Source organism: Poecilia formosa, unplaced genomic scaffold, assembly GCF_000485575.1.
Source record: "Poecilia formosa unplaced genomic scaffold, Poecilia_formosa-5.1.2 Scaffold38, whole genome shotgun sequence".
Taxonomy (NCBI): Eukaryota; Metazoa; Chordata; class Actinopteri; order Cyprinodontiformes; family Poeciliidae; genus Poecilia; species Poecilia formosa.
Window position 1 is genome coordinate 2,503,052 of NW_006799977.1, and position 27,485 is coordinate 2,530,536.

The window sequence follows — 27,485 nt, forward strand, 5'->3', positions numbered from 1 at the left end:
TTTAAGCTAGTGCAATAAACATTTTGTTGTTTATCTGTAATATGTCAATAATAAAGAATCTAGAATCTCCAACATAGACTGGTGGGAAATATGCAGCCAAAAGACAACAGATACAGTGTTTATGATTTTCTGATAGGTGAAATTCTTCCACCCACATTACATTAGGATGATTCTGAAAACTCATTCTTTTCTCAGGGTTCTTGTGAGAAAGTTTGTTGCTTAGAGGAAAGAAACAGACACGCAAAATTTCTGTAGACACTAACATGATAAAAGAATGTTCAGTGCTTCCATCATGAAGATCCATAAACTAAGAAAAAAGTTAATAATGAACAGAAAAGTCACTCAAATCACGTGCATGTAGTCTTTAAATCATATAGACAGCATAAAGAATAAAATGTGGATAAATTATCAAAATGAGATCTAATATGCATAAATAAGAAAAAGTGATAACAGCATATTATGAAGCAGGAAACAAAATAGTAAGGGTAAGTATAGCTAACAGTCTTCTCCACTTAAAGATCATATCCAGTGGTGTAGCTTAATGAACATTTTAAACCAAAAATTTAAATATTGCTTAATAAGGAACTATAGACTTTATATGATTTAACTAAATATAAAGTTTCTTCAAAAAAAAAAAGACTAATCTGCTTTGTGTGCATTTGGACTGATGACATCACAAGAGACAAAATAATTAAGCTAAAAATCCTTAACTACAAACAAAATAATTGCAAATTATAAAATTGAGCAGAAGAAACACTTTTCCACACTGGGAGAACAATATTTCTATTTTATTGTATTCTTCTGTTGGGAAGCAAAGGATATTCTGTTGTATTTCATTTGTCTGTGGGAGAACAAATAATACATATATATTCTATTTTATTTTTAATCTCCAAATGTTCCAGAAAGCTCACCTGATAGAAACCAAACAGCATCTTTCTATGGCTCTGGGGGAAAAAAAACATTTAAACATAAGCTTGTGTAAAAGGAAATCTCATCTAAAAATTATCTGTAAGTGTGTGACTATATCTGGCACATTTGTTTATAAAAGCATCATTCAGTGAAGTTACTTTAATTAAGGAGAGTATCCAGAAATGGTATTCAAGCAAGTAGCGATACTTAACTGTTAGACATGTAAAAGTAAAGAGTGCGGTGCAAAAAGTTACACCCCAGAACTCCACTTTCTCCAAGAGTGTCTCACCAAAATTGATTTAACGTCGATGTCATATGGAAAACCCCAGATTCCGATTAAATTTGCTTGTTTTGCCAAGACCAGTTGCCTATCACAATATGGCGGACTCTCCTACCTGACGCTTTTTTTCTGCAGCAGCGAAGCCAAACCACATGTTTTTCCTCTAGAGGGCAGCACTGCGCATGACATTGAACAGTTCTGTCGGAATTGTGTTAGAAGAAGACAAACCGGATGTTTTGGCTACCAGCTGGCTAACGTGACGGATTTTCCAAGAAGTTACACATATTTCTCTCAGTCGTTTAAATAAGTAAAGATACACCGGTATTTTGTACAGTAAATACCACGATTTGTCCGTACATTTGCTGTTTCGTGAGCTCTGTTTTAAGACGTAGTTTAACTGTACTATTTTATTTTATTTTATTTTTTTTACTTCGAGTTTTCTGAATTGAACGACAACGTTTTTTCATTTCCCATCCAAATAAATCTATGGTTATTTTTCAAGTTTCCAATAAGAAAGAAAACTTTGACGACAAATTTTGAGTTGGAACAGCCAGAAGAGAATGTTTATTTTCATTTAAATACACCGAGGTTAGTTTGTTTTCAAAGATTCCTCCAAATTCTTTGAGCAGTTTGTATTTAGTAAGCAGTACCTTTGTTTTAATTTTTTTTTTCTTTCTAATTTTAGAAGAAAAATGTCAAAACATTCCAAAAGGAGAAAACTAAATAGGTTGTCTTCATCTTCAGGCGAAGAAGAAACGGTAAGGATTTTTTTAATTATTATTTTTAGTGACTCTGCTTTTAGGGTTTGATATGTTAAGGTTATTTAATCCAGTGGTCCCCAACCCTGGTCCTCTGGGATCGCTGTCCTGCATTTTTTTTGATGAGTCCGGACTCCTGCAGAGCTGATTCATATGCTTGCATTACCTCCTTTGCATTGCTGCAGAAGCTGCTTAATCGCCTGTTCGTTTAACCCAGGTGTGCAGCAGCAGAGAAACACCTAAAATATGCAGGGCAGTGGGCCCTGAGGACCAGGGTTGAGGACCACTGATTTAGTCAATGAGCTTTCTAGCACATTGTATGATGCACGTTGTATGATGATGCCAGCGTGCTAAAATATTTTTGATTTTATAAAATCCACTACCTACAAGGAAAGAGCAAATTGCTTACTGACTGTGATAATATATGTGAAGTACAATCATTCCTATGACATTTGTTTCCCACAAAACCCCTATGTTTTCAGGGTTCAAACTGCCAAAATGATGCCTCCAAAAGGAAAAGTCACAAAAGAAAAAATGACGAAATGGATCCAAAGAGGTACAACAGACTTGTAGACCAAATAAAGTTTGTAATCAGGACTCCAAATCTTATTTTCAGCAGCTAGGTGGTCCTACATTTTTCAGATCTTCTTCATCAGAACAATTTAGCATTTTTAAAGTTCATGTTTTTGTAGTTGTCTATATAAATAGATAAACATTTAAATATGAATAACAGGAATAGATGTGCAGGTTAATATTTGTTTTTATCTAAATGTTAACTTAAAGGTAAAGTTTCGAGACCCGGCCCATAAAACCAGTAGAGTTATTACTTTAGAAATAACGAGAATTTGATTAGGTATTAAGCCAAGCTTTAATCCCGAAAGTAATCAGAATATTAAGATGGAACAGATCCAGAGTGACGTTCATTGTCCAGTGCTGGGGCTTCAGCTTGCTCACATGAAACAAGTGAAGCAAAGAATGGAATGCAAGCTTCGCTTTTATCTTAGCTTCTTTCTGCACCCATTAGTAAGGGGTGTTGATCTGTTGTCTCACTTTGTCCGTGACTATGTGTGACTGGGGCCGGTTGTAAGTGTTATCAATGGTTATGGCTAGGTGAGCATTAGCAGTGTGCATGTGAGCAGATAAACATGGTAGAGCAAGGGCACAAAAACATACGTACATGTCAATAGTCTGTTGAATACTTTGGGTACTTATTTTTTGTTCCAAATGCACTGCGTCACATTCACTGTCTTGATGTCTGGTTCAGTATTTTTTACATCTTAACCCTAGTGTAACCCCACGTTTGTATCATTTATTAAGCAAATACAAAGCCAAAATTGAGAAGCTCAAAAACTACATACATCCAATTAGTATGCAGAAAGTAGCTTGTGTTACAGCTAATACTTGAAATAATTGTTTTCTGCTTGACTCGGATTTGGTCTTTCTCGTACTGGTTTATGTTTGAGATCTTTGTCACAAACAAAGTCCGGCATAATTGTGAGGACTTTGTGTAAGTAAAATGATTGAAATTAACTGATTTATCTAAAGATTTTACAAATTAACATCACCCTCTTTCAACTCAGAACCATCTTGCTCTATAAAAACAGTCATGTACAGTTTGTACATGTCCTTTGTGTCCAGACACAGAAATTTTGGCTAATTCTATTTTTGAAAACTAACTAACTAGAAAGATTGTCAAGGAAGAGCTGTACTTGAGCAGAGATTATATCACACACTTGTGGTTCCTTTACTAAGTTTGTGTCTTCAGAATGATTAGGTTTTATTTAGAAGTACTGCAGAACACACTTGTCAGATTTTATGTTTTTGTAAAATCACATAACCTTTTATCTTTGCTTCAAAATTATGAACCTACTTAGTGTTGGTCTGTCATGTAGTTTGTGGTTGTGACAAAATAGGGGAAAAGCTCTAGGGTTTAGAATGCCTTTGAAAGACACTTGTTCCCAGGTTAAATAGTTACTTCTGATGTCACCTTTTTTCTTCCTGTCTAACATGCAGCTCTAAAAAGGAACAGAAAAAATCTCATCAAGTTGACTCCCACAGCTCCCGCCAGATAGCAAAGCCTGTTTACAGACTGTCAACAAAAAAAGAAGAGCAGAAAGTCTCTCCTAAAGAAGAGCAGCTTAAAAACAATGGACCTTTGCAATTACACATGGAAGGGCAATCCAGTATATCTAGAACAACTAGGGAAATTAAAACTGTGAGAAGGGACCAGTCAAAGCCCAATAAGGCAAGCTGTGCTGCTTTACTTACTCAGACAATAGAGAAGAAATTGGAAGACAAGTCTGATAAAAAGTGCTCTCAGGGCAGCTATTCTGAACTAAAAAATGAGCAAATCAGTAACAAGTTAGATGCTGCTGAACACAGAGATCACAGGCAGGGATCAGAGAAGAGGAATGGATCAGCTAGAGAACCTTCAAGATCCCCGCATGACAGCAGGAATACTAAGACCCAAGAACCCATCTCCTCCCACTACAAACATTTTCAAAAATGGAGCAACATGGCTCGAGACCAGAACACAAGTAAAAATTATCCGTATAGCAGAAGTACGAGTGTGGATGCCAAAAATCCCCCTACCTCTGTCACACAGAAGTCTTGCATTTCACCGAAACCCTCTATGACAGTGACAAACCCAAAGAAATGGAAGAGCTTCACTTCAACCCCCGTGAGCAACAAATCAGAGCCACCGCCATCCACTCTGAAACAAATGGGGTTTCTAAAATGTTTGCCTTTTAAATTAAATTTCAAAATACCAAAACACAGTCAGCCTGCACTTGCACACAGCTCACTCGGAAATAATAATACGGTGTCTTCGAACCAAAACCTCAAGCTTAAGGATAACAAAGATGGCTCTGGAGCAAAGAAATTGGAGCCAGCAAAGGTGGAACCTTGCAGGCTTTTGGCTGGTTCCTCCAATTCTCCTTGTAAAGTACAAAGTAAGAGATCATCTTTGCCTGACCGTCTCCCATCTGAACTCCATCCAGCAGGAGATGCAAAATCTGAGCAATTCTTTGATCAGGTAAAACAATTTTTTAAAAAGCACCAATGACTAACCTTAGTATTAATTTAGGTGCTTTTTAATTTCTATCTGAAACATGATTTTTCTTTCAGGGTCAGGTAGTTGAAGAGCTTCATCTTGCTCGGTCTGAAAAGAGGCTGGAGGTAAATGTGAAGCAGAGCTACGGTGAACTCACTGGCATGGACATAGATTCTGCTGAGGAAGGAGCCGCAGAAACCAATTGTGAGTTTTATTGTTTCCATTTTAAAATGTTGTTAAGGTTCAAAGATTAACTGTTAAAACACAAAACGGATGGACTGTACATCAATTTTCTAATTATTTTATAAATAGAAATTCCAATATCTGTGTCCCTGAGATGAGTTGTGGGTCAGTCAAACTCAGTCAGACTGAATGAAGAGTGTCTGAGAACGGTAACTTTAAAGTTTCAACAGAGATGCTGTGTCAGTCTGGACTTTGACTGGGCCATTTCATTAATATACTTTGATGAAAACCATTCATTCACAGTGTAGTTCTTTGCCTCCTAACTGGAGACAATGCAAGTCCTATCTGTAGAGCTGCATGTTTTTATCCAGTGTTTTGTTCAGTTTTCACTTGAGCATCAATTGACTTAGCTTCTCTTTTCAGACAGGGATCCCAAACAGAAAACCCTAATCCTGGTTCTGGACACCAACATCCTCCTCAGTCACTTGGATTATGTGAAAAAAATCCGATCTTGTGGCCTTGAAGGTATTAAATATATTGTTTCACGACTAAACCTGCTGCTTTTATAGTTCATTTCACATCTTTTATGTTTCTAATTTCTCCGTTGAGATGTAAAATAATTATTAGCGATATTGTTGTCAAAGGGTATTGCCTTCTGTCTTTGAAATTTAAAATATGTGCATTTCTAGTTGCCTTAGTTTGGGCTCGTTAAAACAGAAAAATAAAAATCAGCCTCCCTCATTATGTATATAAGAACTGGTAGCTTTAACAAGATCAATGCTGTTGAAACAAAAAGTAATTAGTATTTATGGTTGTAATACATCAGTTATAACCATAAATAATATTGAAATATTGACTTTTATTGATGCATACATTCATAGCTGCTTGCTCTTTGTTCTCTCTTAGCATTGGGATTTCCAATCGTCCTGATCCCCTGGGTGGTTCTACAAGAGCTGGATTCCCTTAAAAATAGAAAAGGTCTGTCAGGATCGGTGGCCCACCTTGCAACTCCGGCCATCTCGTTTATTTACACCTCTCTGAAGAAGCGGGACCCCCACCTGTGGGGGCAGTCCATGCAGCAGGCCACAGAGATCAGCAGTGAGTACATATTTTACTGATTAATTGTCTCACTAGCTTTGAATCAAGTGTCTATCCAGACTTTAAAATTCACATTCCCTTATTAGGAAATGTGAATTTCCTAATAAGGAAATTCACATTTCCTTATTAGTTACCTATTCAGTCATTATGGTAAAATGCAGGAGAAACCAGATATGTTCATTCACTGTGTAAAAGTACATCTAAGCGTTGCTTTTTGCACCATGACTCTGACTAAACTTTTGCTGTTTTCAAAAAATATTAATTAATGTTAATCATGTTATGTTATGATATTTATTGCTTATGCTAATAATTGAGTTAAATATACATTAAGTGATTAAATAGATTGTACATTTTCATAATTTGTGAAGGTCATGAATTTAACTTTCAGAAATCCTGCCTGCTATGTATTTTTTGCCCACTAGGTGGCACTCACACTTAAGTAATTGTAGGGATCCCCATTATTGTAGCTGAGAGGAGTGAAATTCAAGGGCAGGTTGCCTCCATGTACAATCCATAAAGAAGAACAATAATTACATGTACTTTTGAAACACATTTTAATTTAGTGTAACTGTTTAAAAATGCATCCACCCTTTGTCTTTTATTACCATGAGGATTGTTTTTACACTTTAATATGAGCACCATAGCAATGTGAAGTAAGCAGACTCTTGGATCAGACTGGTTTTCTGAGTCATTGTCGTCTTGTTGTCATTTCCTTTTTTTGATCCTCAGATGGTCTGAATACCAAGAATAATGATGACAGAGTGCTGCAGTGCTGCCTGCAATACCAGAATATGTATCCAGAGTGTGTCCTCATCTTATGCACGTGAGTTACCCCTCCCCCCCTACAGTATGGTGCTGCTGCTGCTGCCACCGCCGCTGTGTAAAGCCTGTCCTCAGCTAATAAAGCACACGCATGTGACTGTGCCAGATAGTTCCAGTTGGGATGAGAGAAACAGTGAGCCCGACAGTTTTTTTGCAAAGAATAGATGTGCTGAGCGAGTGAATCTGGGTTCAGCCCTGGATTTGTTTTTGCCAACACTTGCAGTGGAAAAAATGTTATTAAGCTTTTGTTGTTGTGACTTATTTCTTTGTTGTTTCTGTTTCTATATGCAAAATTGAACTGGCATCTAATTAAGGCATCTTTTCTTTCCTCTCTAGTAATGATAAAAACCTGTCCAATAAAGCTGTCCTGAGTGGAGTGACGGCTCTTAGCAAGGTTGATTTGGAGGCAGGGGTCAGGAGGTCGAAGCATGGCCATCAGTTCCTTCTTGACGTTCAGTCTCCTGTTCCGTCTCGTTTGAGCCACAACATCTCATCCCCAGCGTTGAGCACAAGCTGCTCACCAGCTTGTGCTCAACTTCCCGTTCAGGATAGCGCAGGTTTTCCCCTAGACACCCCACGAAAAGGTGAGCCACTAAAAAATACATGCGTTTGTGTTTTCCAGGAAGTAACTTTACAATTTCCATAATCCACCGGCAGTTATTAGCACATACCAACTGTGCACATGGCAAGTTCACCAACACGTAATAATTCTGCTGTTTTATTTCAATTGTACATTGTTCCTTGAATGTATCCATAAAGACAGCTACAACTAACAAAGCCTGAGGCAACAAATAGAAACAGCACTAGTGACGCTCATAATTCCTACAAACAACAAATGAGAAAGTAGGAGAGCGTTTCTAATGAGCCTGTATGAATGTGTTCATGCAAATTATAAAGATGTATTGAGTTCAAAGTCTGTAAATAGTGTACGTAAGTGTACATACATAGTATATATATACATGTTTTTTTATTGCAAAGTACATAAATCTTTTCTTTTTGTGTTCACACATGCTGGCATAGGTCCACCTGTTAAGTTCCCATCAGTGAAAAAAGGACACTGTCAGGAGGCAGAGTGGGACCTCAGTGCATATCTGTGTGAACTGGAAGACAGTCTGCGAGATGTGCTGTCTGAAGTGTTAGAAACCGAGATGAAGGCGGCTTATGATGAACTCTGGCAAGAGGTACATGTTCTAAAAGGAATCGTTGCTATTGCTTTTTCTGTGTGTTTGGGGTTCTTACACAGTAGATATATCAACCTCTGTGATTGCTTTGCATTGAGAAGGATTGGTTTGGATGTAACTGGATATGATTTTCACCTTTTCATGAGACCTTTTTGTCTTAAAGTGCTTAAAAAAACCCTCATTTGTCCAATTAAATGAACTGTATTGAATCTAAATGTTATGCACAAGATTCCTTCCTAAACGGACTTAAAAACCCTTGAAGCATGCATTGCCAAACATAGTGGAACAATTTACACAATTTAACGAGATTTCCATTTTACAGTAATGTTAGCCATGCAGTTTCACCTTATTAGACAAATTTAGTTATTGTCCCAATGTGTTTCTTTTATTTTGTAGATTGTCTATATAAAACCTCCCTGGAGTCTACAAGATGTCCTTCAGTGTTTTAAAAAGCACTGGATTGCTGTCTTTGGACAACTTGTCCCTCGGAAGATGTTGGAAACTGTTGGAAACCTTATCAACTTCTTTAGCTCAGGTATGAAGTCATGCAGAAGCAGGAAAAGATTAACTGTTACATCATTTGTTGTTTTCTGCCCATATTTTCCTTAACTGACATTGGATATTCAGCTTTTTTTTTCCACTGTCTGAAGTTAGATCAGACCAAACTTGTCTTGTTTTAGGTGAGTTAAAATTACCAAAATTATTTATATTTGCTAATATGTCAGAGATTTATTTATTATGGTATTAAAAATCACAAATTTAAATACATTTCCTCAGCTTTAGAACTGTATGACTTTGGTCAAATGTTTGGGTTTTCTTCCACAAGCTTCTCCATTGGACTGAGATCAGGGCTTCGTAATGACCATGCCAAAAGATTTACTTGGTTTTTTGTATGCCTCTTTATATTCACTTTGGCGGTATGCTTTGGTTCATTGTCCATTTGAGACGCTCAAATGGACAATGCTTTGACATCCTGCCTACTTCATGAAGTGTACCAGTTCCTCCTGCAGCAAAACACATGCTGCCACAACATGATGCTGCCACCCCCATTCTTCACAGTTAGGATGGTAAAAGCATGCCTGTTTTTCCTCAAAATGTGAATATGGTCACTATGGCCAAAAAGTTCCTCTTTAGTTTTATCAGACCAAAAGATGTGCCCTCAAAAATGAACGTCTTTGTCCCTGTGTGCATCTGCAAACTGCAAATCTGGCTTTTTATATATTTTTTGGAGTAGTGGCTTCCTCCGTGCTGAGCAGCACACAATCCACTGTCTTAACAGCTTCGGCAGCATCTTCACCAGGTCTTTTACTTTTGTTCTGGGGTCAATTTGCACATTTTGGATCAAAGTGTGTTCAACTCTGGGACACAGAACCCATCTCCTTCCTGAACAACTCGATGGTTGGACATTCCCATCATATCTTGAGAATAATCGTTTGAACAGATGTACGCAGCACCTTCAGCACCTTCAAGCATCTGGAAATTGTTCCCAAGGATGAGCTGGACTTGTGCAGCTCCACAATTCTCTTCCTGATATCTTGGCCGTTTTCTTTTGACTTTCCCATTGTATCAAACAAGAAAGCAGGTGTGGCCTTAAAATACATCTACACGAACTGTAACAAGTTCATCTGCCATGTTTCTTGCTTTGCCATGTTTCTGCTCAGTCCATGCTGTTGATCTTTTTAGTCCATTAAGCTGCTGCATTGTTTAATTTATAACAGCCACTTTTTCTGGGAAATCGGAAGGTCTGACGATATCACAGTCTCCAAATTTGCCAGTTTCCTAGGAGATTATTCGAATCTTCCACAGAATGTAAACAACACAGAGGAAATAAACAGACAATCTTACAGTAATCTGCTAAATGGACCCGGTTTGCTTCATTATCTCTTTAGGCACATACTTCGCAAACTCCTGAAGCTAAAGAGAAGCTAAGAACTGTTATTAAAAAAGTATATGTTTCATTAACTTAATGCTGTAACAATCTGTAATTGTAAAATGGAAAAAGAAATTGTGTGACTCTGGGCTAAAAATACAAAGTGATCCCCGAGATTAAAATGTTACAGTGTGGAGCGGGATGCTGCTGTCTGTCCTGGACTGTTCCACAAAACTACATCCAGAATTAGGTCATCTGCTAAAGCAGGAGACACCAATGTGTGTCAGAAAGATGCTGAGTAGCCGACTGCAGCGATTCTGTCCAAGATGCCACTGAGGATGCATTTTTAACTCTGCACGCCTACAGTGTTTTTATGAGTCAATCTGTCATTCAGCCTTTATGTCAACCCATTTCGGGGTGGAGGGTAACTGCTACAGCCATGGCACAAAAAATACATCTTATTCAAGAATCTGAGTGGAAAATATATAAAATTTGACCTTGCTCAGAGTTGTCCTGGCTCACACACATGGCTTCTCAGTACCGCACAGCCTGGCCCTGAGCCAGGAATTTGAGAGTAGAGCAAGGAGGAGGGTGAGGATGAGGAGGCGGAGAAAGAGGAGGATGTAGGGATAAACTGTGAGTTAGGGTGAGAACAAATGTGGTGGTGGAAAAGTACTGCAGGCAACAGAGTGTGTTAGTAACAGAATGTAGCTGGAATTCAGAGGAAAGGCTCTGGTTTTACTTTATAGGAAAAACATGCTTTATCCATCACCTGACTGTATTATTCCTTAATCTTTATGGAACTAAGTATTCAGTAATGTTTTCTCGTTATTACGCTGAGATTATTTTGTACATTGAACTCTATTTATTAATATGGTGACTTCTGAAGACAGTTTTTGCACTTTATTTAAGGGTATCGGTAAAAGGGGCTGAATTATAAATGCATGCTACACTTTTTGGGCTCATCGGTGTACATTTATCAAGATACTTTACTTCATCTGATACTTTATCATGCACAACTTATTGTAGTGGTAGGCATGTGTAATTTTGAGTAACTGCGATCTAAATATGGATTCTATGAAAAACAATTCTAGTTTTTGGCCAATGTTTTTCTTAAAATATATCACAATTTCTCTAACTAATTGTACAGTTATTAATTACCTCCTCATCTCCACTTTTTTTTGTCATATTTGCTTTTTACAGCATTTTTTTCATGTTATAATTTTTTTTTTCATTTATAACACCTGGCTGAGACTAAAACATTATTTAAATTAGGCTGTGGTAAATGGGAAGTACACAATTCCTATTTAAATTATAATTCAGTGATGTAAATATTCTCTACCAGATACATAAAGTATCTATACATAATCTTTTGTGAACTAAAGAACCATACAAATTCTAGTATCTAGTTGTTTAATAAAAAATAATAATATGTGGTCATTTTTTGCATTTGCTGTGTAACAGTCATTTTATAACCAGCACTGTTTGCTTTTCTGTGTACCCTCAGGTGAAACCATATCAACTTTATGGTTTCTACAAAAAACTAAGGAGTTAGTGAAAGCATTTAGGAAAAGTTCAGAACGTGTCCCTGGTGCCATCACTGTGATCGAAGACATTATAAATAAGGTACAATCACAGGTAAGCTTAAGCAAAATTGAAATCTAAATGTAGCTGAAGATCAAGCTTCCACATTTAATTGGAAAAGCCAGCTTCTATATAGAGCTGTCTGGATGAAGTACTGCCACATGTGGAATCATAGAATACCTCATTTAATCTCTTTAAGGCTTCATAAAAGCCAAAATTGAGTGCCGTTATGCTAAATCTCAACTTCTAACTCAATACATAATGTCTTGAGGCTAACTAAACCTTTCTCTCACTGTAGCACGACACGTCTGGGGAGCAGGAACTGTCTGCTGGTGATGTTGTCATGAATGATGACGAGTCTGTAGATAAGCAGCCGGGATCACCTCACTTCCCTCCACAGGAAGTGTGGGCTGTGTTCGAGAATATCTGGTCTCAGGTGTACCAAACTAGGTGAGCTAAAAGATTGAACAGCTTACACACACTCATCATTACTGCGAATGTAAATGATTCGAGGCTTTCAGTTGTACATCATGAAGGTTTCTTTGGAATTAAAATTTCAGCCTAAAAATTTGAGTAAGAACATTTTGAGAAGTCAAGATAGGATTCTGAACCCCTTGAACCCTGCACTAGCTGTCAAGCATGGGATCATTTTGAGGTTTTGCTTAGCTGCCAGTGGTACTAATGCATTGCACAACATGGGTGGTGCAATGAAGATGAAGGACTATCTCCAAATAACTCAATCTCACCTCAATTCAACCACTAGATGGTTGAAGCTTAGAAATCGTTGGGTGTTGCACAATCATCCTAAATGCAATCAGGTTAACATTAAGCTGATGGAAGAGCCACAGCCATGTGGAAAATCTATGGGCAAGAATAAAAGGCAGCAAACATGCCAGAAACAAACAACTTAAAATGAGCTCTGCCATTTATTTCAAGAAGAGTTCTCAAATATCTAATCAAAAAATAGCCAGAATCTTGTGGACATCCATCTACTGGGTATTATCGTTTATTGATGTAGTCTTGTCTCCTATTGTTATTGGGATTGTCATCAGTCCACCATAGAGCAACACGGAAAAACAGGATAAACTATGCACATGATTTTATAGTTTGTGTGACCATTTGTAGGTGAATCGTTGAAATTCATAATGGAAAAAACAAAAATGATGAGATTCATGTCCATGATGAACGCATGTGAACTTACATTTGTATGTCAAATCCACAGTATGATGTAATTGTTAAAAAGATAAGTAACTGTCTTCTATGATTTTGTCAGTTAAATTGAACAAAACATGTTAAAGTGATTACATTTCCTTAAGGTTTAAGACCTTAAGTCATGATTGAGGCATAAAAGGTGAAGGAGTTAATCCCAACACCTAAGCAATTTTCATCTACAGAACAACATCCTGGTTTATTTTGATATGTGCTTTGTTTTTTTTTCCATTCCATTGACCTAAAAGGTCATTTGTTTCTGTCACGTTTCAGTTTGGAAGTGTTCAAAGCGCTCAGCTTTGACCCTCTCACCATGCAGGCTGCTACACCGATGGGACGTCCTCCGCCGCCGCAGGACGCTTTGGCCTGTTTGCACAGACTGTCCTCGATGGTTTCACAGCTGCTGCAGGCGTTTGGCAGGTATGTAAGCCGACTTACTGCAGCTGTCTCACTAAATGTAACCTTTGGACATCTCACTTTCTACCTTCAGTTTGATTTGTTTAATTAGTTCACTTGAATTGAAGCCATTTCTTCTTTTAAGAAATAAATATCTTAAAACGTGCTACATTTGAATGTTTCTCGTTAACGCTCATCTGTCATTTTTCCATCATCCCCACAAGTCTACTTTCACTAAGCCCTCTTTCAGAACAAGCGTGAGCCTTTTCGCTCGCTCGCAGACCCTTCTGTCTGTGCTGCCAGTCCTTCTAAGAACCCCTTTTAAACTGCCTTCTCCCTGTGTAAGCCAGATTTCTCCTTCCTGTGTCCTACTTATATGCGTGTAGGACCTGTAAGACTTGGTTGGCATGTAGTGTTGGTCAAGAAGTGTAATCCTCTTGACCTTGTCACTTTTCCTTAACTCTGTTCCCATGACGCAGCAGTGACCATTGATGCACTTTGGTGCTGCTGATAAAGAAATTAGAAACTGAAAAACCTTTTCACTGTTTCTGCTTGGATGATAATCACACTGCACCAAAATGTAATGTTGAAATAAATCATCTCACACTTATTGACAAAAATGTTTGTTTGAGGAGATTTGTTGCTTTGCAAATGGATCTGAACCTGAACCTTTTTGCGTTTTGTCATAAACAAACTTTAATGTGTTTTATTGGGATTCTGTTTGATGGATCATTACAAAGTAGTCCACAAGGGAAGGGATAAGGATAGATTATATGGAAATGGTTCGTTTTACATGTAAAAATCACTGTGGCAATCAGCCCCCATTTCATCCGATACCCCTAAAGAAAGCAAAACTGTCATCAGTTTTGCTTTCGAATCTGATAAGGTTACATCTCTCAACTGTTCAGTCCATCATCTGAAAATGAGAAGAGTTTGGCACAACTGCAAACCTAGGAATGCAAAACCTTTCTGGGACAACCTCACCATTTCATAAGGGTCAAAGATCAGCTAAGGTGAAGACTCCAGCAACACTTGAAGTGCTAAGAAACACCTTTATTGGTAGACCAACACTTTAGCATTCTCTTTAAATAAACTACTTTTAGATTAGTAAGGTGTTTGTCGCGTTTTATATTTGAAGTGGTCGAATTTGGTGATAATTTGGTTCAATTGGTCAGCATGCACCATCCCCTGAATGCTAATTGGTCACTTTGTGGGTTTGGTTCATTTAATTTATTTTCTGTATGGTACTTTTTTATTTAAACATAAACTATCTGCTGTTTTGCAATGACCCTTACAAAAGCCACAAGCTATAAGGTGTTGGTCTACCTACCAACACATGGCAATCCACCTAAACCTTCATTATTTAACAATCATTGCCATGTACTCCACAAATTTGATCTGAATGACAAGAGTAAAACTTATCATGGAAAGAAAGACATAAAAATTCCCATTTGTTGTTTGAAACAAGCCATGCATGCTGAAGAAAATGTTTTGCTGAGAAGAAACCAACTTCACCTTCTGGTCTACATGCAAAATGTTATGAATAGTGAAAAACTACATAGCAAAACATGTTAAAGTGATTAACATGTCTGTTGAGGTTGATCAACATGCCACCATTTTGTTTGGAAAAAATGGTGTTGACAGCATCAAGCTGTGTTTCTCTTCAGCCGAGACATGAATGTTGGTTGCAGTTGGTGGTTGATAGAACTAAATACAGACAACAATGTAAGAAAACTTGTTAGATCAATGTTTCTCAACTCTGATCCTCAGCGCCCCCCCTGCTCTGCATGTTTTAGATCTGCCTCTATTCCAGAACAGCTGATTCAAATGATTGCATGACCATCAAGTGCTGCAGAAGCCTGTTAATCACCCAGAGATACAAGTCAGGTGTGTGGCAGAAGGGAAATACCTAAAACATGCAGGACAGGGGGGCGGTGAGGACCAGGGTTGAGAAACACTGTGTTAGAGGCTAGACAGGAGTGAAGTTCTGCAACTCTGAAAATTCATGTTCATGACTGATTTAGAACCATTTTTTAAAGAACAATGTGCAGAAAATGTTGCCTCCTTTCATCTCAGAAGTGTGCTGCTTTGTTTGGTCTGTCATGCAAAATTCTAATGAAATATATTATGATACACGTAACATGCAAAAATGTGTGAAGCAAAGTTTCAAGAGGTATGACTACTATTGCAATGAACTTAGTATAGATTGTTCAACAGTGAGCTTGAACTTTTGACTAACTAACTTCCATTCTTGTCCTTATCCCACTGTGCTAACTTGTTTTTCAAGTTGGGATGGGTTAGTTGGGGTCAGTTGTTTTTTTTTCCTGTTTCAAGACAGGTTTTTGCGTGCAGCACAGGTTTGCTCTTATCAACCTGTTTCACATTGTTTTACAATTCCTCGGAGCTGACTTGCATAACTTCTGTCGAAAATTTAAGAACATCTTGAAAAACAGCAACAACTCCTTGTTTTGTCGCCCTGTGGACATTTTAGCATTCTGTGGTATGTGAGGCACATGTAAATAATAAAACAAGTGGAAGCTGAAATATTTTAGACAGCTCAACTTTGAGTATCTAAGTCATGGCGCATCTTGGACCATCCTTTCTGCTTGAAGAAAGCAGTGAGCCAGAAGCTTTGTTAATCCCATAATATTAATAATTTATCCTACTCTTTCTGTCTGCTCAGAAAAATGTAGGGCAGCTTTGCCTTTTCTTTATAAACTTTTTAGCTGCTTATGTAAGTTTTCCTTTTTTAAAGTCATGCCTGTCTAAAACCCACTTCTCCTTCTGTGTCTCACACTCAAACACATCTGAAGATCTTGCAAGCAAACAGGCAGAGCTGGCGTCCCAAATGAGATCTACTCTGGACCCTCTGCTATTGAAAAACATTTTCTTGCTGGAGGTGTTGACTGTTGAAGTTTGAAATGATTGGATCCAACTTTATCCAATTGCTAACACTTGGCCATTATGTATGAAACACACCAGCTAGATTGCGAAGGGAGCTATGCTCTTAACTTACCGTAAACTGTGTGCACTTTAAACAACCATCACGCAGTCTGAAGAGACAAGTGCAGAGCAGAATATTGTCTTTGTCAGAAATAAAATGTCTTAAACATTCCTCTTGTTCCGATTTTAATTGCTTACTATTTGGAAGCGTGACTTTACTTGTCCACTTCCTCTGACGCCGTTGTTAAGCCACAAACATGGACAGATTACAATTATTGACCAATGCAGAAAATCACATCCTTCTGTTCACTGATTGGCCCTGTTGAAATTCAATCGGCGAAATCAAGCTCAATGGGAGAAAGCCCAGACGGAGCAGTGAAGGTAAATGAGAATCAAGCAAACATGCGTCGGAAGGAAGCAGTCAGGTAAGTTGTTACCCCTCTGGAAACAACAAAAGCATTACTTTTTACTCTCCTTATCTAGGAAAATATGGTTTACTTTAACTGTTTGGGATGGATGAATCACATTGTCTTTTTTCTATTATATAATGCTAAAAATATATTTATGTTTTCTTATCTGCAAATATTTACTTCTGTCTGTTGGTTCAGTTAGAACCACATGTAGTTCGTGTTGTGGTGCTTTATTACAAACGTTCTGTGATGGTGAGATTTCACCATTTTACATTTCGACATGTGATAGGACTTGCTTAACAAAGGCCTTTTGTGATGGGGATTATGTCACCTTCAGAACATCACAAATGTTGCATATTTAGTTGCACATGCAGCTTTTAGCCAGCAAAATCTTTGCTTATTTTGTTGGATCTCTGTGAGATTTCGACCTCAGTCTGGTGAAACGCTCCTGCTGCCACTCATTTCCGTCGTTTTGGAAATCATGCTTCACTAGGGGAGGGGAGGAGAATTCTGGCAGCTTCTGGGAATTCCTGGCAGCAACAACATTTGTACCACGGGCAGCTTTTTTTTTCTGTTTTTTTCTGCACCTCTGAGCCTGTATGGATAAACTAAAACTCAGTTACTCATAGCAACATTGCTCAGTTTTGCATTAGTATTTCTGCAGGGTTTCTAATGTAAATGGGCATTTTGTTTAGGTTTAATTTGTTAAAAAGTGATAGGAACTTTGCTCCTCTACACGCCCAATTCTGAGTAGCTGTTACCTCTACACACCTATTATTAAATCCTCCCTACTTTTTCGAACTGAATGTAAATGAACCTTTTTATTGCCATGCTTCCTTTTAAAATCTTGGTTTTCTGTGTGTACTTTCTGTTTATCTTTTCTTTCTGCATATCATTGTGCACATGTTCATGTGTATGGGAACAGCATTGCCTAGGAGACGGCCAGTCTAGTTTCACGTGTTTGGGCATGTCTCCCTCGTGCTCATTTTTCCTCCTTCTACCAGCTATTTGTAGATCTTTTAGAACTAGAGTGCACAAATTACCATTTTAATTTACTCTTACTTCCCTGGTTTAATCAGATTTCTTTAAGAACAGTTATTGTTGCATCCCTTATTTAGCCCTAAGATTGAATGACTTAACATACTTAAAGAAGCTTTTAGAGCATCGTCTATAGGTGAGGCCACCTCTGAGATCTCTTTTGTCTCGTAGGGTCTTGTCTTCGACTCCGGGTTTAGAGGAAGTCCAGACACTGCTCAGCATTATTTACTCCAATAAGGTTTGTACAGCATCAGAGTTGTGGATATAAAACTGGCCTCTGAATGCTTTAAATCAATTCACACAATCTTTTTTGCTCCCTGTGGTCTCATGCCATGTTGGGCTCATCATGTTCATTTATTCAGATTAGTTTGTGTCTGTTCTGTTTCAGCTTGTCAGTGAAGAAACCAGATTAACAACTAAAGACCTTCTGGATTGTTTCTCCCAACCAGACTACAGGTAGGAACGCTACAAACAGACATAATGATGGAAAAAATACACATTACTGATGAATTGTTGATTTTTCAGGACCTTTTTTTTCTCTGACGTTTTTTTTTTTTTTTCTGTTTCTTCCAAACTGAATACTCAATCAAACCAGTTCTCTGAAATCTTGCAATCTTTGTTGCTGCTTGCCCGGGCAGCTACGTGCTTCCTCCTTCGCTACATTAACCCTCCTTGTTGACATCCCCAGCAGGTCTCACAAAGACCGTGTCCATGCCAACATTTCTGGACAATTGGGACATTTATTATTAACACTTTTCTCTGAAGGGATGCATTGGGACTTTTCATTTCCATGACAATAGACTGGTGTTTGCAGCAACTCTATACTTGACATTATCACAAGGGTTTACCTACTCCTCTCACAGCACCACTGTGTTGGTTGTGTATCAAGATGGGAGTTTCTTTCTGCTCTTTTTTTACAAAGAGCAGAAATAAACAGATGTTATACCTGCTTGAAACCTGGTAGCTTTAATAAAAAATAATCAGTTTAACAAAGTTTGGTCAGATATTTACATACAATGTATCAAAAGACACAATCTTTTTTTTTTCTTGCTGTTTGACATAAAATCCTTATAAAATTGTACAGATCTATGTCAGCCAGTATTACTAAAAGTATTCATATTTCCTGAATGTCAAAATAATGACATTCAGCAAATATTACTTAAGTTTGAAGATCATATACACTAAAACTGATACGCCTTTAAACAATTGGGGAATCTCCTGCAGTGTCATCTATAAAACATTGGATCTACGCTAAAAATTTATGTTCCACCAAATGGCATACAGCAAAAAAAAATCAATATATATAAAACTATCCATGTATTATAAGTTGCAGTAGCGATGGAAAAGAAAGGGTTTGGAAATCCCAGAGTTTTTATTTTAAGGCTCTTTGCAGTTTTATCTGTGGTGCATTTTAAAATGCACAACCTGCCCTGACTGCATTTTATTTGTCAGTGACTTTCAAGACACCCAAGGACACTTTACAACATTAAGAACATAAATTAAACAGAAAAAAATGGCTATAAAGACACAAAGCTACACTACAATCAATAAGGAATGTCAGGCCTCTCCTTTTCCAGTGCACAAAAAGTTGTGAAAGGTTTTTCTCAGAAGCCTATTTTGCCTTTATGATTCCTCCATTTTCTTCTGTCCAAATACTGTGAAAGGTTTACACTTCTTTCAAGGTACTGCATTCACAGTTTTAGAAGCTGATGCAATAGAGAAAACATGCTTGGTGAAATGACCTTTCACTTAGTTACATTGACAAGCCTTCAGATAAAAACTCAAATCTAAACAGATTTAAGTGGAAAGTGTGAAAGGTTTGGTCATGAAATAGCTAAATTTGCTCAAAAACTGAAGTGTTCATCGTTCACATGATCTGTTAAATATTATGTGTTTAGTGGTAAATGTGTTATAGGAATAAGTAACTCTAAGATCATGGCATGTAACTCCTTAACTTTCTATTAGGACAAACAAATGAACCTTACAAGGAATAAATAATACCGATAAGTGCAGAGATAACAAATATGCACAGCCTCAGTAAAGCAGAAAGCTCCTACCCTCCTAGACAAACTGATTCACCTGCCTGTCGCTGAATTGCAATGTTTATGCCTGCAGGTAAAACCGAGCTGCTGCCATAGAAATAAGCCACAGGTCTCACTCCTAAACTGATTATTTGTTATTATGCGTCACCTACTATTGCAACCACCTGACAGCCAGAAACATGTGCTGATGGTTTTGTAACCACAGCATGTAAAACACTGACTCTACGTGACATTTACTTTGTTATGGTGAAGCAGAATAATCCCCTATTTGTCCAGCAAATGGGATAGTCAAATAGCATTAGAGCTTTGGAATAATATCCCATCTGTACGTATTCTGCTTTTTATATTGAGCAAATTAGGCTACAGAAATCTGTGATATGTCAACACGTTTTCAGTTTTCATTACCATTACATCACATAGGTTTGGTGCAAAGAACGACTGTTATGTCACCAATGCCGATGCATCATTAGTCATGAAGCGCTTCCTGTAGCGACTGGTTTTGTTTGTTCATGATGATGAGGAAACAACCTGCTGTGTCACCTCGACAGGCAGCTTTTCAGCACTTCTCAGTCACGTTATCCCCGCTCCTGTTACAGCAGGTCACCGCTGACGGACACCGTTAAGCTGGCTGTGTTGTGATGGTAAATTTTTTATCTGCAACATTCCCTGTGAAGCGATCCGGGCCTGTACTTAGTGTGTACATTACCGCCACCGTTAAATATTTGATCTGTGTGCTCAGAGGGCCGTATGATGTCAGGAGTTATATAATGCCCAATTGAGGCTTTCCAGCCACTGAACAGGAGGTTCAAGTGGGCATCGGCTGATAAGATTCAACTGCGTCACGTTGAAAATTCATTATTATTATTCATTGATAATCAAGTGAAATCTTTGGTTTAACTTTTTGGAGAAGACTTTTTAATTAGCAGGAGTTATTCATACAGAATAAAGTCTATTTTGTCTCAAGAAGCAGAATCTGAAAGCATTTGGAAACCTTTTGTGTGTCTGGAAATACTTGTTTTGATTTGTGTGTTTGCCGAATGTCTACAAAATGAACACGTTGCTTTAACTGTGTTTTTCCTTAGTGGAGAGGGGAAGAAAAAGCAGTTTTCGTCTGCTCGTCTTTCTGATGTCTCATACCCTCTACTAAAAGATCACTATCATGCAGGAAATATTTAAAAATACATATGACGTTAGCAGGGAAACCCTGCATTACAATGTCTCCAGTGATTGTTTTTCCCTGCTAACGTTCTGTGGAAAGGATTTTCCTATTTTTAAAGTGACTGTTTTCCAGACACTTTTGCTTATCTGTCGATTTCTTCACATGTGGATGCTTCATCAGTGCGGAAGGCTAATGGCTTTTAATGCGGCACAGCTTAGCTGTTGAGTAACACTTCTGATAAACCCAGTGACTCATTTTCCAAGCTGCACTCATCTCTCAAGTTCCTTGTGGTGTGAATGCCTGTTTGAATGTGTTTGAGCTTCTTCTCATTCCCTGCAGAATAAAAGTGCCTTGTAACGGTACTCATAGCCGCCGAAGCTTTGTTTTCTTCACATTTTGTCACGTTGCACACAAACATCTGTGTATATTATTGGGATTTTATGTAATTCAACAGCACAAAGTAGTGCATAATTACAAAATGGCAGGATTTTTACAAAAAAAGTGTAGCATTGTATTTTGCCTCATTTAATCTGGTATCCCTAAATGAAATCCATCGTATCGTTTATCATTTATCGTGATGATTTTCTTATCATGATAAGAATTTAGATTTATCGTGGTCACGATAAATTCTAATTGTTTAAAACCCCCAAAGCTGCCTCTGTCGTCATGATTGATAGTTTTACTTGTTTCTTCACTGTTTGTTCAGTGACCATAAGAATAAATAACAATAAATTTGAAACTATAATTAAATGCAGTCACTGTGTGCTTGGTGGTGGCAGCATCTTGCTGTGGTAATGCTTTCTTAGGGGAATTTGGGCGTCGATTGGAAGATGAAGCTAAATGCAGGGCTATGCTGGTAAAAACCCAAGATCCTGCAAAAGATGGAGGTTCACGCTCAGTCTGCAACTAGGACAACATTAAATCAATTTATTTCAAAGAATATTTATGCATTAAAATGGCCTAATCAAAGTCCAATCCAGTCTGACGTAACTTGAACTGTAATAATTGGCAAAAAAAACTCCCCAGTAGTTGTGAAAAAAAATAAAAAATAAAAATAAAACATACAACTTGTGTATAATTTTCCTTCCATTGCATAGTTATCCACTAATTTGTTTGACAAAAAGATTCGAAAAGTTCATGGAGCATGAATACTTTTGGAACGCACTCGCTCAGCTTTTTATGTAAGTCATGTTTGTCACATGCAGTCCTCTCCTCCGCTGGCATCGTCTTCAGCTGATATTTAACGGAAGAGTTTAACAGTTTCTGAAAGAATGACTATGAAAGCGCTCCTCTGCTCCGCTTAATTTAGCAAACCCACAGGGAGCCGAGCGTTGTTCGGCAGGAGGAAGCCTTAGGCTGCACATTGCTTAATTTTGTGTTCAGTGTATTTAATAATGCAGCAAAGAGAAATGGCTTCATTTGAACAGGCAGCTTGGTCTTTTTGTCCTGTCCTCTTCTAATGCAATCCTGCATTCAGAGGCAATTATTTCACTGCTTTCCACGGTTTTACATGCAAATGATGTAGTTTGTTTATTATTTAATTTAAATGAACGACACCAGACATCTGTGAAGTCGTTTGCATGAAAGAAAAGAAGTAGTTAATCTCTACAAGTTTTTTGTTTTTTTTTTCAGCATAATGTAAACTGGGAAAGAATCACATGTTCAGATTTGCTGGTTGTGTCCTGTCATCATTAATAATGTGTATTTCTGACCTGCAGAGCAGCTGTTCTCTGGTGTCTAACTCCCTAAAAAAGCAAAGTGTCCACCCTTTGTTCATCTGGTTCAGTGTCCTTGGTGCAAAGTCATATTGCTGTCGTTGAAACGTGTCTAGGAACTTATAATTTTGAATCGGAAGGTGTCAATGTGCATGCAGTGACAGGAACTGAACAGGTGAACCAGTTGAGCAGGTGCAGACCAGTACATCCTGAGTGCTGCCGAAACGTAACAGGAGTAAACCTGACATCACAGGTTGAGCAAACAAGCAGCTGTACCCCTGCTTAAAGAAGGGGGGAGTGGGCAGACGGATGAATGCTGGGTGAAAACAGCGAGGGGCAAAAGCCAGAAAGTTCTTCCTGCGCTCCCTCCCTTCCTCCCTCCATCCTGTCTGCAGTTACGCAATGTTCTGATGGAAATAAAGCAGAGGAGGAGACAAACAAGCAACAAGCTCCCTCAGTGTCTCGCTGCTAAGCAGCCGTTGTCACGACTGTAGTGTTCTGTGTTCTTTCCTGGGAATTTGAAGCCGCCTGTGGTGGTGTTTTAGGGAAAAAAAAACAAACGGAGTTCAGTTTGGTGGAAATGTGGATAAATAGCTGCCACTGGAAGCTGCAGATCATGTACCTGTTCTTTCACTGCCCTGAATCAGAGATATGTGACTTATTACTACTGCTGTGGTTAATCAAACTCAGTAAATCAGAATAATTCCAAAAAGTTAATTAATGAACTTATTTAATTTAAAAAGGTGAAACTCATCATGTTACACAAGGAGCATTTGAGGCATTTACTTCTGGTGATTTGATGAGTGTGGCCTTTTGAAACAGAACAATCAGCACTGGACTGGTGATTACTCAGTTGTTTTGCAGACAACCCTAAAAGAAGGGAAAGCCAGAAAAGGTCATTGCTGAACATTTTGATTAAAAAAAAAAGTGCTGTATCCAATCTCATTAAGGGAAAATTAAGTGGAAGGAGAAATTGTGGCTTAAAAAGTGCAAAAGTAACAGCGAATCACCAAAGCCTGAAGAGGAATGGTTGAAAAAAAAAAAACTTAGATAAAAGTAAGTATTTTGCATTTAATTTGGAAATTGACTTCCCAGAGTCTGGAGGAAGAGCCATAACCATCTATATAAATAAACATATGAACTATACCACTCCGTTTGATCATCTGGTCATCTAAGTTACAAAATCTGTTCATCCATAACTTTGAAAAGAAAGGAATTACCCCCTTTTCTGTTCACGTATCTATTCAACCAATTTAGTTAGAATTAAACAAGGTTGTCCAATTTAATGTAAATGTTCTTACATTCAAATTAGAGAAAAACCTCAGGATTGACAGATTAGAGCTGATTTCTTTTAAGAAGCTGCTTCATGGGCATAATGCGGTTTACCCCTCCGATATTTTCCAACCATGTGGTGGAAAATATCTGCAGTTAATTTCATGTGCTCCAACTCGCTTTTGGAAGCTGTTGCCATAAAGCAACATGTGGGTAAATAAAATCTAATTGTGAGCGAAACATTCAAGCCTTGGCATGAGGAATCAAACAGAGGGCTAGCTGGAACATCGTGAGATGTTTTTTTTTGTTTTGTTTTGTTTTTGCTGAGGGGGAAAAATGCAGTGGTCAGGTTATAATAAGGACTAGATTGTAAACAAAACAACAAAATGGAAGCAAATAGTAATTCTCTGTAAGACCCAGGTCATGTGGGGTTTTCAGAAAACTGCATGTAAACATCAGATCAGAGCTTTCTTCCTCTGTTTGCTCCAGACTTCGTCCATTTCTTTGTTTCCTATCAGCCTAACGTCTCGTCTGTTCCCAGGGAGAAACTTGGAGTTGGAGGAAACCAGTTATTGGAGCTAAAAAAGGCCTTGGATGGTTGTGTTCAGACCACAGGGCAGAACTTTGCCTTCACCGCACCGTGCTGATGAAACTCAGGGTCCCATTAACATCAACCACCGGCTGCCTGTAAAAACCCAACCTGTTCCTTCGATTAAAACCTTTTAGTTGACGGCATTTCTGTTTTTTTTTTTACCATTTTTCAACACTTTTAATCTATAAACACCTTCACTGTAACAGAAACTGTTTTGTTTTCTTGTCTAAAGATGTTTGTTGAAGTTTATTTTGTTTTTTTGTTTTTAATTCTGTAATATGTGAAGTTGTTCTCCAGTTTGTGGTCAGTTCATAATACAAGTGTTCTGTCATTCAAACTAGAGCATGAAAGAACATTTGCATGTTATGTTTGTATCTGTGTGTATTTTTCTAGAATGTAATCACAATATTTCTTTTATGAAAATGTCAAATTTTACCTCTCAGGTAGATATTTACTGGTATTCTTGAACCAAATGAATGTGTGATGAAGCCACACTGTGAAGCTTTTGTTTTTGTTTTACTAGTGTTGTCGCTTACTTGTAATTTTTTTTATTGTATTTATTGTTGGGCCTTATTTAAAATCAAACTGCACTGACACAAAACTCATTCTATGCAGTTGTTGCTTTGTTTCTTCCAAAGCAATAGAAAAAGCTTTGAATAATCTCCTGAATGTTGGACCTTTAACATATCAGTATTTTTTTAATGTTCCAGGTTCAGCTGATCAAAGTGCCTTCTTTATGACGGGAGCCTTATTGCTCTCCTGCCGTCAGTCTTCCATAAAGGTCAAATTCTTGGCATGTATGGCCAGTAGTCGTCCTGTTGACACATTTTCCCACCTGAGCTTTAGATTTCTCCAGCTCCTCCAGAATCACCAAGGGCCTCTTGGCTGCTTTGCCATTTTTGATGATGAATTGAACAGTTGTAACCATTTAACATTTACATACCACAAATAATAAATAACATTTCCTGAAGCTTGTGGTTTAAGGGCTGTTAATGCTTCTGCAAGGCGCTGCATATCTTCCACCCCCGTGATGGACTGGCGACTTGTCTAGGATGTTTTACCCAATTATTAGAGATAGGCATTAACGCCGCTGCGGACCCTGCAAAGCTGGTGCTTTAAAACACTTTTTCCGTTTCATACTACTTCCATTAAGGGTCTGCTAGTTTAAAATGCTGAGAAGCCCAAAACTAACATCTGGTTTGTCATTTTAAAGCTTGAAATTACTGATGTGATTTTTGCCTTACAGATGGTAGAGATAGCTGAATAAGTTTATGTTGTAGATTTGCAAGTTTTATAAATTCTTTGTGCCAAATTAAAAAAAAAACATATGTGTGTACGAGTCTTTTGCTCTTGTAAATTAAATCTTACACTCCTAAAATCACTTTGCCTGATTTCTTTGCTCAAGTTGAAGCTTTTCTGTCTGTTACAGTTCATGTAACGTGTGATTCTCTGTGCACAGCCTCATGCGGCTGCATGCGTGTGGGATGATTAAATGGATTAAACCCAGGTGACGGCAGCAGACAGGCTCAGATTACACCGGCTGTTACAGTGAAGAGTTGCTACACGAGGAGACGTCATCCAGACAAAGGCAAAGGTAGAGCGGGGTTTAGGGTCACTGGTAAGGAGAGCCAATAATGATCAGAACTTTGGGTCTTCGTAAAATCTCAGCACAGTTGGACGATGAACAGACATAGTTCAGATTAAACATTTTTTCTGGAGAAAAACTCAGCTTCTCAGAAAAATAAGACCAAAGAAAGCTTTTCAATTTTAATCATCTTATCTAAAGTTATGACTGCTGACTTGATAGCCAGTCATCACGCTACACAAGGAAGGCAAGTCGCAAAAAGTCATTGCTTGAGATTTTATTGGGCCACAGAGTGCTATATTTAAAGATATTGTTTGAAAGGTTAGTGGAAGGAAAAAACCTGGAAAATCCATTCTAGAAATTGACTTGAACAACTCCATTAACTTTTAAATGTTTATGTCATCAGGATTATGATTAAACAATAACAGACCCACAACATGTCAACCAGAGGAGTTTTAAATGGTAATGTTAATCTTCTACAGAGTTTGACATCATTTCCTAGACAGCTTTATCTGTCGTTTCAAATCTATTGTAAATCATTTGTGAATCTGTTATCTGGTTAGCTTAGCCACAAATGTGTACTCACGTTTCATTTCAAGTGCTTCGAATTTGAAAGACTAATGAATCGAATGTTTCATAAAACTTATGCAAAAACTTTCTTAATATGCTAATTGAATTAAAGTATTTTTTGAAAAAAAACGTGTTTTAATGGTCAGACAGTAACGATGACCAGATTCTGGATTCCGTCCCTACTGTCTCCTGCACATGACACGTTTGCAGCCGTCAGGTGGATCAGCAGATTATCTGACATCGACTTGTGAATGAGCACAGAGGGAGGGATTTAACTGGTTCTGGCAGGCAGCCTCAGATGTCTGGGGTCATAAAAAAGCAGCCTACTCATCCAGAAATGTTTCACAACCCACAGCCAGTCTGGTTGTGCCTTCCTGCTTTTTTTTCCCTTCAAATACTTGAGTCTAATCTCCTTGGTAAGACACTTAGTGGGACTGAACATAACCTGGTTTACTATGGTAGTCCATGGGGAGAATATAAATAGTTAAAGGTTAAAAGGCAGAGGCCATGACACAGTAATTGGAGGACGATGCAGTGAGAGCTAAAACTGGACTCACAAAATCAGCTACTGATAATTTATTAAAGATTCAAAGACTAATTAAAAGTTGTTTTATACTTTAGAAAAGTGATTTTCTACACATTTTATGTCAAGCTTCAATAACTTTGCATACATTTTATCTACCAAGTTAACTATGAATTTATGATTAATATAAATGTTTCCAGTTATCAATAAGAGGCAACATTTTCTGCTTAGAGTTTGTATCAGAGCTGAGAGGCTTTAATATGATGCAACTGCCTGGTGTTGATCAGGACTGTA

The 27,485-nt window shown here is 37.9% G+C and overlaps 1 protein-coding gene across 3 annotated transcripts; it reads left to right on the forward strand.

Moving 5' to 3' along the window:
- The first annotated feature begins 1,401 nt into the window (after positions 1-1,401).
- Positions 1,402-25,894, forward strand: swt1 (SWT1 RNA endoribonuclease homolog). Of its 3 annotated transcripts, XM_007550905.2 has the most exons (17): positions 1,404-1,777; positions 1,875-1,947; positions 2,430-2,503; positions 3,961-4,981; positions 5,074-5,203; positions 5,606-5,707; positions 6,089-6,280; positions 7,010-7,103; positions 7,439-7,686; positions 8,123-8,283; positions 8,680-8,818; positions 11,661-11,791; positions 12,036-12,187; positions 13,220-13,366; positions 17,905-17,971; positions 18,122-18,189; positions 24,463-25,894. In XM_007550905.2, exons 2-17 carry the CDS (start codon positions 1,882-1,884, stop codon positions 24,566-24,568), a joined length of 2,898 nt encoding a protein of 965 aa, XP_007550967.1. In that variant the 5' UTR covers positions 1,404-1,777; positions 1,875-1,881; the 3' UTR covers positions 24,569-25,894. The 3 variants fall into 3 exon arrangements, with proteins under 3 accessions (XP_007550969.1, XP_007550967.1, XP_016526286.1); XM_007550907.2 differs by lacking the exon at positions 24,463-25,894 and having other exon boundaries at positions 1,402-1,777; positions 13,266-13,366; XM_016670800.1 differs by lacking the exon at positions 1,404-1,777 and having other exon boundaries at positions 1,797-1,947.
- The last annotated feature ends 1,591 nt before the right edge of the window (positions 25,895-27,485 follow it).

What these genes read in the sequence shown, in the direction of transcription:
- swt1 (XM_007550905.2), top strand. Translation starts at nt 1,882, where the DNA reads ATGTCAAAACATTCCAAAAGGAGAAAACTAAATAGGTTGTCTTCATCT. An exon ending in GCAGGCCACAGAGATCAGCA is followed by an intron (nt 6,281 to 7,009) that starts GTGAGTACATAT and finishes TTTGATCCTCAG; the next exon opens with ATGGTCTGAATACCAAGAAT. An exon ending in CCTAGACACCCCACGAAAAG is followed by an intron (nt 7,687 to 8,122) that starts GTGAGCCACTAA and finishes ATGCTGGCATAG; the next exon opens with GTCCACCTGTTAAGTTCCCA.